Source organism: Typopeltis vanoorti, chromosome 14, assembly GCF_054136105.1.
Source record: "Typopeltis vanoorti isolate ZY-2024b chromosome 14, IOZ_Tvanoo_1.0, whole genome shotgun sequence".
Lineage (NCBI taxonomy): Eukaryota > Metazoa > Arthropoda > Arachnida > Uropygi > Thelyphonidae > Typopeltis > Typopeltis vanoorti.
In genome coordinates, this window is record NC_143562.1 from 60708883 (window position 1) to 60722706 (window position 13824).

Here is a 13824-nt window from a genome sequence, read left to right on the forward strand (position 1 = left end):
ATTCAGAAAATTGAAAAGCATTTTTCAAAATTGAAAAGCATTTTTCAGTCCACGCGGTTAGCCTAGTGGCTTTGCGATTCGCAACCATATGCCTGGGGAAGGAGTGTCCTAGGTTCGATTCCCGTCGGAGACGTGAGGAGCTGAAGGATCTTCCTCAGCCATAGCCAAGTTAGCCGGTCTTGGGCGCGGGAAGTAGGGTTTTTTCCGCCAGTTTATCTGGTGTTTTTCATCCCGCAAGCAGGCAAACCGGCCCCTTGAACACACAGGGATACAGCCAAGAATACCTTGAGGCATAGGAGTGACCATTCTATCCTCGTATTTCGGTTATGAAATCCAAGCATGCTTGGAAGGTTGTGGGCCTTAAACGCCTGTTAAAGCCATTGGGATAGATTTTTCAAAACAATGATGTCCCACTCTGTTTAAAAAGGAAGACATTTAACCAGTGTATACTTCCAGTCATCTCATATGGTTGTGAAACTTGGTCGCTAACAAAAGCACTGGCAAATAAACTAACTCAATGAAAAATGGAGAGGTTGATGCTAGGCATCACATTAAAAGATAAGAAGCGAAACACCTGGATAAGAAGCCAGACTCACATCACTGACATCATTCTTCACCATAAGCAACTAAAATGGAAATGGGCCAGAATCTATTCAGAAGAGATGAGCGATGAACCACCAACTAACGAAGTGGATTCCAAAAGAAGGGAAACGAGGCCAAAGACATCCTAAAAGAAGGTGGAGTGATGAATTGTCAAATTTTGTTGGGGAAAATTGGTCAGCCATTGCCAAGAACAGAGAAAGGTGGAAAGAACTGGAGGAGACCTTCATCCAGGCAGAAAATGGCTGAAAAGAAGAAAGAAGACGATTGTAAAACTGATGCCTCCATATTTAAATATTTCTATTCATATGTCATCTACCCCAGCTGTCTTTCCACATTTCAGGTTTCTGATGGCTTTCTCTACTTGAAGTATTGGTGTGTACTCCTGATCACATTCCCCTTTTTATGCTACTGTTCTCTCACTGCTTGTTTCACTCTGAACAGTCTTTCAAAGTAATTTGTGGCCTGGTTGGCCAGGTGCTTAACACATTCACTCTCCAACCAATAGCGTATGGGTTTGAATCCTGCCCTAGTCATGGAAATTTGTGATTGTCTTTGGGTAGGAGATCATTGCCACACTTACTGGGGGCCTGAAGTAGCTTCAGAAAGTTTGGTGTATGGAGCAAGGTTTCTCCTACTTAAGTAAAAAAATAAATTTAAAAATTACAAAAAAAAATTAAAATTTAAAAATCCTTTGTCCACTTGTGGTACTAATGTACTACAGGTTTATGACCTTTTGTGGATAGTAATCACATTATTATTTTTTTTTAATTTACTCTAGACATCTAGAATATCTTTATCCTCAATTTTTGTCACCTTTATCATCTCTGATTCTTTTTGCAGTTCTCTTTACTCCATTTCTAAGCTTTTTCAAGAGCCTGCAGAATTCATCTTCTATATTCTTGCCAAATCTTCTTTTATCTTTTGTTTAGCTACTTTTACACACTGATTTTGTTTTCTTATATTTTTGGCTGTATTTTTATTCTCTCCAAGAACATGCGAACTTACTTGTTAGGAACTTTCTATATTTCTTCTTTTCCATGACTTCTAACTTTGAATTTCCTTTTCTAATTAATCATTGTTGTCTTCAAAGCTTTTCCCTGAGTTTCCAAAGTTTGATTCTTGTTTTCAAACTCTTTCATTTTTTTTTCTGAATAATATCTGAGTGTACAGTTCACTTCTGAAAGCTGCTTGACTTTTTTTATACACTTTTCTTTTCAGTATAATATTATATTCATTTTTATCTTGATTTAAATCAACTGACAGTGACTTCCTGTTTCAAATCCCCCCTTTACCCTTGTGTTCTGAGCCATCATGAAGATATTACTATCGATCAATAGCAGCAGAGCCAATGAGATGTTTATTTCCTGTGTCTTCTATGTGAATTTTTGCAAATCTTTATGTTGAACATTGTATCAGTAATGAGTAGCATATTACATTTTCTGATTCATCAGTTATTTACAGTATTATTATTAGCTTTGCCCTTTTCTCCAGATTTCCCCAAAGCTTTCTGTATATCAGTTAGTCATTTCTTATTCTGCTGTTTAGATCTCCAACAAGGAATAATTTTTTTCCTTTTTTCATTTCAGTTGTCCTCTCAAATGACTCAAAAAATTCCTCCACTTCTTCCTTAGTAGAATCTTATGTTTGCCCACAGGTACAAATAAGTCTCGTTGTCCAATTCCCATTTTCACATTTGTCCACACCATTCTACTTGAAATTGCCTGCCCAAGATTATCTTCATGTTTAGTTTTGCTGATCATAATGATTGCTGGAATATAACATCTTGTATTGTTATTTAGAAGAATCTCACCTGTTTTTGTCCTCTTTATTGGTAACACCAATTATATAAACATGGTATTTCTATAATCCTTCTGCCAGTTCCACTTTTTATTTTTATAGTACCTTCTCAAATTCTGCTGATACTGAATTTGATTTTCTTTCAGTAATTGAGTTTCCAGTGATTGCATTAGTTCCCTGACAAAAACAGTAGTGGCCTTGTTTAACTGGGCAGTGCTGCAGCTAATATGACACTTTATCTTGTTATGGCATCATTTTCTTTTGGTGTAAGCAAGTATAGAATACAATTTGGTTAGCTAACTCCCAGATTGCTAACCCATCCTTATTCATTGGTATCTAGGTATAATCTGAAAGAACACCTCTTTTGCTAATTTTTCCTCTCCTGTTTTGTTTAAATAACATACTATTTTAGATTTGTTCTGTTTGCAAATTCTTGAATGCCAGTAAATAATGTCAAGTTCCTTTTTTATAGTTCCATTTTTAATGATTCATGATGATTTCAATATTTTATGATTTTGCCATTAATACCAGCAACTCTCATGTCTGCAGTCTTTAATAATTTCTTTAATAATCACTTTTTTTTCTTCTTTTTTTTTTAAAGCCAAACTTTATATTCTTAAGTTAAAACTGGTTTGAAATTTGTCTTGTATACTGGTGGTTGGCTGTTTTGCCTAATTTCTCTTTCTTACTCTATACAAATTTATTCATCTGGCTTCTCACCATGGCAGTTTTATTTATTCTATAATCTATTTACTCATACATAGCAGTGTTATATTATAAATGTTGCGACCTCTTGTGAGCGTTTTTGTGTGTGCATAGTTGATACAAAAAGAAATTCCATATTTGTATGTAATCTTCACTAAAAATTGTCTCTATACAGCTGAAATAAGTTTCTCATCTTCTGTATGTTCTTTATTGAAAATGAAGTGGTTGTTTTCCACATTTATACTACATTTTATTAGTCTTTGTCTTTTTAAGTTTCATATCAAATTTGTTACAACAGTTGTTCAATTTGTTGCAGAGCAATATGCGCACCCTCTGAGGATATATCAATATCTTCAGAGGGAAGAGAAATTGTTTTTGCAACTTTGGAACTGAAATGCAAAGGGTATTGATTACCAGCTACTCTTATTCTGACAGTTTTGGAAGAAAGTGGTTATGGCCAGTTCAGCAAAGCATTCATCAATTAACTAGATTGCCTTTTGAATACCATCAAAAAATCTTAGGATTTGGGTGTACCATTCCAGATATGTGAGCAGTATTCCAAGGTTAGGCAGATTTGAAATGTATACATCATTAGCAGTTGTACAGTACCTTGAGTAGAACAGTACTCTAGCCTTTCCTGGCATAAACACATCTCAGCTATGGCTAAGATTAGCCATTTGAATTTTTGAAAATGCAGTTGATAGCTTTCATGGATGTAGTGAATGTATTGGACTTTTAAGGTCATAAAAGTTTTAATGTGTCGTTTGGGCTAAGGTAATGAAGTTTTGTGCATAATGAATAACTTTGTCTACTATCTGTTGTGGATATTGCTTGTGAAAGAAGATATTTTTAAGGCAAGCGGTTTCTTGGCTTTATGCAATGTTTTTGAAAAGTATTTGTAAGCACTGATAAATTAAACTAGTTCAACAGATTTCTTGATACCTAGTGGTGATAGGATGAGAAGTCCAAGTCATTGCCAATATTTGTGGAGATTTATGGTATATTTTGGTTTTGATATAGTGATCAGATTTTGTAAGGGTTAAATTTTAAAATATTATGAATATTTCTTGTTTTGTATTCAATTGTGAATTTTAATATTTGGTCGAGTAAGTGAAATAGTTCTAGTATGGAAAGTTCATTATTAGTATATAGGATATTGTCAGCACTTTTGTGAGGAGAGAGGAAGACAGAAATTGTGATTCTAATGCATGAAGAATAGTTCTGCAAGTTCTCTGCTAACTTGCAGATGTGCTCTCTATCTTCTTGTATACAATGTCCTTCCAAGTGAAGCAACTGGTATTGATAGCAAAAGTGAAGAAATTAGTAATATCTGTGGAAAGGGGGGGGGATACATTTTTAATTAAAGTCAAGGTGTCAGAAAGGAGGCAGGATATTGGTGAATAAAGAAGTGATGTAAAAATTAGCCATGATATCAGTACTGCTAAAACTAAAGTCTGGATTAAACGTTTGAAGTGGGTGGAATTTTATTATATAATATATATAAGTGGAACTAGTTGTGTTTTGTTTGTTTAAAGGTAGGAAGGGGTTCAATAGCATCTACTATGTGATGGAGAGGAGAGGGTTGTTGCATTTATGAATTTTGGATAATCTGTATATCTGAGGTGTGTGGGTGGTGGTGGTGGGGGGGATAGCACTTTTTAGAAGTTTTTTTTAATGTTTTTATTAGAATAAGTAGGATTTGTATGTAGCATGGTCTCTGAGTGACACATGTTCATTTACAGTTGTATCTGCTAATGCTGAAGACCACAGTGGAATTGCACTCATCAGCTCTAGTAATTATTATATTTTATCATTATATAATTTATAAAGCACAGCCACAACTTTACGGTAACACCTCATGAACTTCTAACATTAGACCTTGGGATGAATTGGATGAATCATTGTTGCATATAGAATGCAATATCTGCAACTGCCTCCAAATATTGCTAACAAATTCAGGCTTGATGTACCTAACATCCTTACAGGAGCTTTTCCACCTAAAAAAGAAATATCTCTCTCTAAAAACCCTGAAGCTTTCTAAAACAAACAAACAGAAAAATAATAATGCTTTCTGGTACAGTATATAATACCATAATGTTTATAAATTTTACTCTGAACCTTGTTACCAGGAAATTGGAATCACATTTATTTGAACATTAAAGTGATAATATTAATAGCAACATCAGTCTCTAATAAGAGCAATTTGCAGCAGGTTGCCAATCTATTTTCTTAATTAAACATACTCTCCTGCTCTGTAATTCCACATGTCTCTTTTGTTCCATGAAGTATGCACCTGCCTTGTGACTTCCTTCCCACATCAGAATTATATGATCACTCTCCAAGTTGGTGACATCTTCTGTTATTACAGTAAGAGACATCTGCATGGTTTGCCTAGTGGCTATGCACTTCGCAACATACGCCTGGGGAAAGAGTGTCCTAGATTTGATTCCTGTCGATGACGTGAGAAGCTTAAACATCTTCCTCAGCCATAGACAAGTTAGCCGGTCTTGGGCATGGACAGCAGGGTTTTCCCCCCAGTTTATCTGGGGTTTTTCATCCCGCAAGCAGGCAAACCGTCCCCGTGAAGACACGCATTGATACAGTCAGGAATACTTAAGACAATCCCTCTAGCCATAGGTCTGAATTGTCAGCTATGCCGGTCCCGAGCCCGGATAAAAATAGGTGGGATTGAGGTGGTGCCGTACCTCCCCATAAAAGGGGCTCACGGCTTTTGAATCACCATACGAAATGAATGAATGACTGTAAGAGAAAACATTATTAAGGTGATAATAATTGGTGACATTTACTATGTAAGCGTTGACTGGAAGAAGGGATCCTGACTGGAAGAAGTCAGGAATACATATCCGTACTTGAAGTAGAAAAAGCCATCAAAGGAAGGCTTGAAATGTGGAAAGGCAGCAGGAGTAGATGATATTCGACCAGAAATGCTGAAGTATGGTGGTATAAAAATCTTACAGTGGCTGCACTGCATAATTCAGAAAACCTGGACAGTGGGATGAATTCCCGATGATTGGAGTAGAGCTCTCATAGTGCACATATATCAAAAGGGAAATAAAACTGAATGTGAGAATTACAGAGGTATTTCCCTAATGAGTGTTCCTGGCAAGATCTATGCAAATATACTTGATAAACGGTTGAGAAGAATTGTGGAAGAAAAGCTTGGTGAAGAACAAGCTGGATTCAGGCCAAATAGAGGCTGTCAGGATCAGATCTTCACTTTATGACAAATAGTCGAGAAAGCATGGGAATATAACAAAGATCTATATTTAAGTTTTGTCTATCTGGAAAAGGCATATGACAAGGTGCCAAGAGAGGAGCTATTCAATACACTTCAATTATATGGTGTCAATGGGGCATTATATCAAGCAATACTTAGTCTGTATTTGAGTTGTAGGTCAGCAGTTAGAATTGAAGGAAGTACAGGAAGATGGTTTAATGGTAAATCTGGTGTGAGACAAGGATGTACATTATCCCCTCTGTTATTCATTATCTATATGGATCACATTATGAAGGAAAGTGGTATTAAACATGATATCAAAATTGGAGATGTTAATGTCAGCTCTTTGCTTTATGCGGATGATGTTATACTTCTAAATAAATCTGCTACAAGTCTGCAAGATTCTCTGACTAAATTGAATAACTGTTGTAATAGATATGGTATGAAGGTCAGCAATAAAAAGACAAAGACAATGAAAATAGGCAGAATCATTGAAAATGTCAACTGTGTTGTGAATGGAAACCTGTGGAACAAGTAAAACATTTCAGCTACTTAGGCACGATTTTGAGTGAAGATGGTAAATTAAATATGGAAATAGACAATAGAATCAACAAAGCTGGTATGGTAGGAAGTCAATTGAATAAATTCATATGGAATAAGAGAGAAAACACTAAATTGGCTGTATACAAGACAGTGTTCAAACCAGTTTTAACTTATGGATCTGAGAGCTGGGTCAGAAGTAAAACACTTGACCAAAGACTAGAGACCGCAGATATGAGAGTCCTGAGAAAGATTAGAGGCATGAACAGATGGCATCAATGGCAATATGATATTAAAAACGAGGATATTAGGAAAGAACTTGATATTGTCAGCATCCAGGAATGCATTAGCAGAGCTAATCTCAGATGGTATGGTCACTTAAACAGAATGAGCGAGGAAAGATTAGCAAAACAAGTGTTCTCTGCCAGGTTGGCAGGAAAATGACCCAGAGGAAGACCAAGATATAGATGGATTGATACGGTACAAAGGGCATTAGACGATAGAAATATAGGATCTGGTAATGTTGGAGTCTTGACAAGTAATAGACTGATTTGGAGGAAAATTGTAGATAGGAGGTTAGTAAAGATGTAAATTTTTCATGTAGTACTGTCATATCCTGTACACCCCTTGAGGGTACATGGCAGGAATTTGATGATGATGTCTCTTACAGTGATAATAGAAGATGCCACAATGCCATCATTTGAGAAGAACATGGTTTTGATATGGGAAGTAGCTAGGTGCAAACTTCATGAAATAAGAGAGATGTGCAGAATTACAGAGTTGGAGACTGATAAATTAAGAACACAGATTGGATGACCTGCCATGGCTTGATCAATTGAAGGAGAAAGAAATCAGTTACTTATGCCAATGTGAGATTGTTTTCCTAATGTTAGGAGGAGAAATAAAGCAAGGGTGAAATGAATGAATTATGGATTATAATGAGTATAAGCCAGAGGTTAGGAATGCAACTAGTTAAGTAGGAAAGAGGAAATTGGCATATGAAACAGACTGTTGAAGAAGCAAAGCAGAACCCCCATAGAATTCTGCAGTTATGTAGCTAATAAAAGAAAGAGTGAATGTGGAAGATGATTTTAATTACTAGAGATGAAACATGGTAACATTTTTAGAAGATATAGTGGAAATGTTCATTTATTTTGTTAGTGTATGGGAGTTTGGAGTATTGTTAAATAATAATAGGAGAGAGAACAGGAGACAATTCAGGAATGAATTTTAAGTGAGCTTGATGTAATATTACTGTGGGACTTTTAGAGAATAAATAAAGGGTTTGGGCTGGGATCAAGAGAAAAGTAATTTGTTGATATTCTTTTTAAAGAAATATGAGACGGAGAGAAAAATGTAGGGAATTTTAGAATTGAAAATGGACATTTCTGTTTAAAATTCTTCATATAGAAAGAAAACCAGTTAAAAGTTAAGTATTATGCTATGATAATAATTAGAACAATGGCTGTTAGAGAAATATGGGGAATTTTGTAACTTGTAATGGATAATTGGCTATACAGTTTGGGGAATACTTCATGGGGGAGAAGGCTACTCCACAGAACCAAGCTAGATGGAATGACCATCTGTATGAGTTACAGATGTCATCAGGTTAGCTTGTCTGTTTTCCAGGATTAAAACTCGACTACCTTGGTATGAGATCAGCTAAATCGTCTTCAGTTAAAATGCCCTTATAAAGGTCCTTTAATCTTAGTATAAAAGTTCTTTAATTTTACTAACTGAGCTAGAAACATCATTACCTAACACTTTTCATTAATTATCATGATAAATGCATAAGATGAATTTATTTAGATAACTCACTGACTGACATTATTTATGTGAAATTTATATGGCATCTATTCCAGATTTCTGTACATGACTTTTTTTTATATGTATATTGCAGAACTGTCTTGCAGTTTTACTCAGCAAAGGAACTCAAAATTCTGGTTGGATTCCTATTAACAAAAATCTCTGGTTAGTATGATTGTTATTCAGTCTGTTTCTTCAAACTGAAGTCTGTGTCAATGTAACTTTATATGGTTCATATTTGAAATATGACCTAACAGACCTTAAAATAATACACTTACGTAAATCTCTTCAATTTTCTTTAGGCAAAGACTAAAGGAGATTGAATATTATATGCTAATAGAGCATGTGAACAGAGTTGAAAAAAAAAAATACTGCTTTTATTTACATTTACTGATAGTAAAAAATGTCTAGAAAATGAAAAGTTTTTTTTTAGAATAAATGGCACCTTCAGGGGCCCAATATTTCTATAAATATTTAATTTGCAGAACTTGTTAATTTTATGCACATTCTTTTTTCACTAATAACACTCTGGCAGTCATTATTAACTTCTGCTTGGAATATTGATTGATTGATTGATTGCCTCCGTAGCGCAATTGGAAGAACAACTGTGCGTTGCACCCTTTGATTGGAAGAGGCCTTAGTTTGATTCTTGTTGTGATGGGAGGAATCTTTATATGGACTTTTTCAATCGAAGATGAGTTAGCCGATCCCATACGGAGGTAGCAGGGTTTTTTTCTCCTGGAAACTCAGGTTTTTCATCCTGCATACAGACAAATTGGCCATTCGGAACACACGCAGTTTACAGACAAAAAATACTAGTTGTGGTGGTGGACGGTAGATGGCGTTGATGTGGATGATTGGTAGTAGAGGTTCAGTGTGGTGGTGGAGATGGAGAGTTGCACCGTGGGTGGTTCCAACGATGAGTCTTTGGACTCCTTGGAGGTGTCACGAATAATAATAAATAATATAGTTGACAACTTTGGAAAGAAGAGTTACATACAAGCAAATAAAAAGAGCGAGAGAATAAACATTGTGGGTCTACTACCATGGCGTGAAGAATCAGGTTGAGAAGTGTCATGATGTGAACAAGTCAATGCATAAGGTTGTGCAGGAGGAATAATGTGGATTTTATAGATGCATAAATTTGTTTGATGGATGAAAGGACTGATATAAGCCTGATGGTTTGCATTTGAATGAATTTGGAATTAAGTGTCTGGAGAAAGTTTTGCTGACTAAAAAAATGGAAGTGCACAGTCAGAGAAACTAGTGTCTGGTGGGGGGGGCCACGAGAATGTGTGCACTTATCACATTCTTGAGATAAGTGAGCAGGATAATGATCAAATGGTGCTGAATATAGCTCTTTAGGTTCAGAAATTGAATGATAGAATCAACACAAGGTGTGAAGGAAATTGTGGAGCAACTTGCCCAAAAGTTATAGGAATTAGCAAGATTTGTATGTATAGTATACAAAAAAAGAAAAAAAAAAGACTCCTTTCCTTTACATTTATTGATATTAAACAGCATAGTATTTCTGAAGTCTTCCTTATATCAGTCATAGACTATGCTCTGGTTGAAAAGATCTGGGTTTGAAATCCCATCTAGGATGTGAACACCTTATATCAGGGCTTTCCAACAAAGTGAGTTAACCTGTCTGATATGGTGGTTGACATGGTTTTTATTTCCCAGAAACCCAGGTTTTTCTCCCTGCAAAATGGGCAATCTAGCCAGAAGAACACATACAATTTACAGTTATGGCAGACAATGCAGATAGGATTATATGTCCTATCATAAGCAGTATTAGGCTTCTAAGCAGCCAAGTTACTTATACCTGACTGTGACAGGCCATTGAGCCTAACACAAAAGGAAGATAGGAATTTTATTTTCTGACCTGTGTTTTTTAGAAAAGGAGTTTGAATATAGTAGGTTCAAAACCAGAATACTCCAGATGTAAGCTGAAATTGTGTTTTTTGCAATTTGTCATTCCATTATTTTCAACATTATCAGTAGTTATTCTCTATCACACTCTAGATGTGATGGCTAAGAAGTATAAAGAGTGTAGCAGATATTTTGTGTCATGCAAGGGTGTGACTGTTTATAATGCAGTCACACCTAAAAATGCAATGCAAAGGTATTGAGTGAAGTATCACTCAATACCTTTCAATATAACATTTCACTGTTATCATGGCTGCTAAAAAAATATATTACAAAAGGCAATGAATTGTTATTTAATTTTGGTTATTAGAAGTTATACTCACAGTCCAGCCAAAATATTATGACCACCTCTGTAATTTTTTTCTGTAATCCAGTCTATCAATCCAACATATCCAGTATATGTGACACTGGAAGTGCGAGGCATATTGTTCATTTGAAGCTACATTGTGACGTGGACAAAGGGATGTGGTCTGATAGACAAAAAGCATGCTTGCAGGGTATCAAGCATTTGGCTGCAGTATCCAGGAAACTGCCAGAATTGTATACATTCTGGCATTCACAATTGTATTCACTGAACTAGTGGTGGGCACCCATGGCTCATTGGTCTCATGGTGAATGTAGGTTTTCCACCTTGTGGCCTATAGATGAAAAACTGTTGACCATGAAATTTAACCAGAGGACAAATAGTGGTGTTTCCCAGACTGCAATCCAACATATCCAAAGTAGGCACCATCTGGGTGACCAAACTTATGTGTATATATTGACGACTATATCTGTAATTTGCATCTGAGATATATATATATATATATATATATATACACACACCATTGTATTATTGAACATGGGATATATATATATATATATATATATATATATATATATATATATATATATATATATATATATATATATATATATATATATACATACACACACCATTGTATTATTGAACATGGGAAAAAAAAGTTATCTTTTCAGATTTCTTGCCATTCTGTGTAGAGAGTAAGCTTGAGAACCCAGGGACACAGTGATGACTATATCCAGCAGAAATAAGTAAGAGGCAGCAGCATTATGGTATGGGGGGGGGGGGGTTCTTCTTGGGAATCTGTTGGAGCTCTAATACCTACTATAGACTGTACTATGAATGTTACAAAGTATTTATCCATTGTGACTGATCAAGTACACTGTTTCATAGTGAATGTCTTCCCAGATAGCATAGGTTATAGTCCAGTGAGATAATATGCAATACCACATTGTCTGTATATCATTCATGTGTGGTTTGCTGAACATGACAGTGACTTCCAAGTGTTGTCATGGCTGCTGAATTCACTGGATTTCAATCTCATAGAACATCTCTGATATTATATTTTCTGATAGTGGCGTGATAGAGAATTGCGATGTACAAGATGGCAATGAGAGCGGTGATCTAAGAAAGAGTGAAAGCAACCATACTGAGAGAGAAAATGGTTTAAATGATAAAAATAATGAGGAATTATTTGTAGGAAGTGAGATCGCTAGGTTGCGCGCAGTGATACAAAATGCGCAGTGGCAATTAGAGCACCTGCAAAACTCTTTCCAGGGTGATTCGGCTAACTTAAAAAAACAGTGCAAGAATGAGAGAGTTTCTGAAATGAAGGAAAGAGTGTTGTATGGTGACTCGTTATTAAGAGGGGTGATAGATGGCAGTGTAACTAAATCGTACTTACTGGGTGCGAAATTTAAGGATGTAAGCGAGAGTATTAGAGTGCAAAAACAGAGGGTGAAAGAATTAATAATTGTGGCGGGTACGAATGAATTGAAAGGTGATAAATTTTTTATGAGAGAGGACTTGAAAGTATTGTTAAAGGTAGCGAAAGAAAAGAGTGACAGAGTTAGAATGGTTAGTCTGTTGCCGCAGTATGACAGAGAGGAGTTTAGGAGGAGGGCCATAATCGCAAATGACATTATGCGTAGGTTATGCAGACGGTGTGGTGTGGAATGAGTTTGAAGGGCGAAAGGACTTATACAAGATGGATGGCCTGCATTTGAATGGACTTGGTGTGCGGAGACTGGAAAGAGTGTTGCTGAATGAAGTGAAAATGGATGTGCAAAACCAGGGAAGCTAGAACTACCAAGGAGGGGGGGGGGGGATGGATATGCAGACATCAGTGAGACAGATGAGTGTAAGAATGTATATAATGTACCCGAGCCAGCACTAAGAAACTGTACCCGGCAAAATGATTTTAAGGAATGACGATGGTAAGGAGGTCACTAAATCAGTCGATATAGTGGAGTTACTGAGCGTGCACTTTGCAAAAGCATATCATCCAGGTGGTGACATTAAAAAAGTGAAGGAACCATTAATTTATACGGGAATAGTGATGAATGAAGTGGAGGTGACTAGTTTATTACAGAACCTTAATGTGAACACATCTGTGGGATTGGATGGTATACCGGCACGGGTCTTGCGTGAAGCGGCTAAAGAATTATCAATGCCCTTGACCATGTTGTTTAATCTGAGTCTCAGGTCTGGCTTAGTCCCGAAGGTGTGGAAAGAGGGGAAAATAGTTTCACTGCACAAAGGAGGATCCAAGACTACGGTTGCAAATTACCGACCGATCAGCATATCAGGAGTCGTTGTCAAGGTCTTAGAGAAAGTAGTCAATGGAAAAATACAGGAATGGATCGATGAAAACGACATACTGTACAGGGGACAGCATGGCTTTGTGAAGGGTAGATTATGCTTCAGTAACTTGCTCAAGTTTTATAACGAGGTGACGGCTGAACTGGATAAGGGAAATGGATTTACAGTGATACTGCTGGACCTGGCAAAGGCGTTTGACAGGATACCACATGGAATACTAATCCGTAAACTACAACATATGGGAATGGATATAGGGTTGGTGAGATGGATAGGTGGTTGGTTGATGGAGAGATATCAAAGAGTAGTTTATTCAGGAGTAGAGTCCAAAAGACGGCCTGTGACTAGTGGTGTGCCGCAGGGTTCTGTTCTTGGACCACTGCTGTTTAATCTGTTCATTAACGATATAGGGAAGGATCTAAGTGGAACAATTCATTTGTTCGCTGATGATGCAAAGTTGGGTAGGGCAATAGTGAATGCAGAAGATGTCAAAGTCTTGCAGGATGACTTAGATAGATTGGAGTTCTGGACTAAGGAGAATGGATGTCAATTTAATGTGACAAAATGTAAGGTTATACATTTT

The 13824-nt window shown here is 36.4% G+C and overlaps 1 protein-coding gene across 1 annotated transcript in view; it reads left to right on the forward strand.

Moving 5' to 3' along the window:
* The window catches only part of Hgsnat (Heparan-alpha-glucosaminide N-acetyltransferase), a 267748-nt gene that overhangs the window by 249897 nt on the left and 4027 nt on the right, over positions 1–13824 (forward strand). The window contains exon 15 of the mRNA XM_090403589.1: positions 8784–8854. Coding sequence (XP_090259715.1) covers positions 8784–8854 — 71 coding nt within the window. The remainder of the gene's footprint in view (positions 1–8783; positions 8855–13824) is intronic.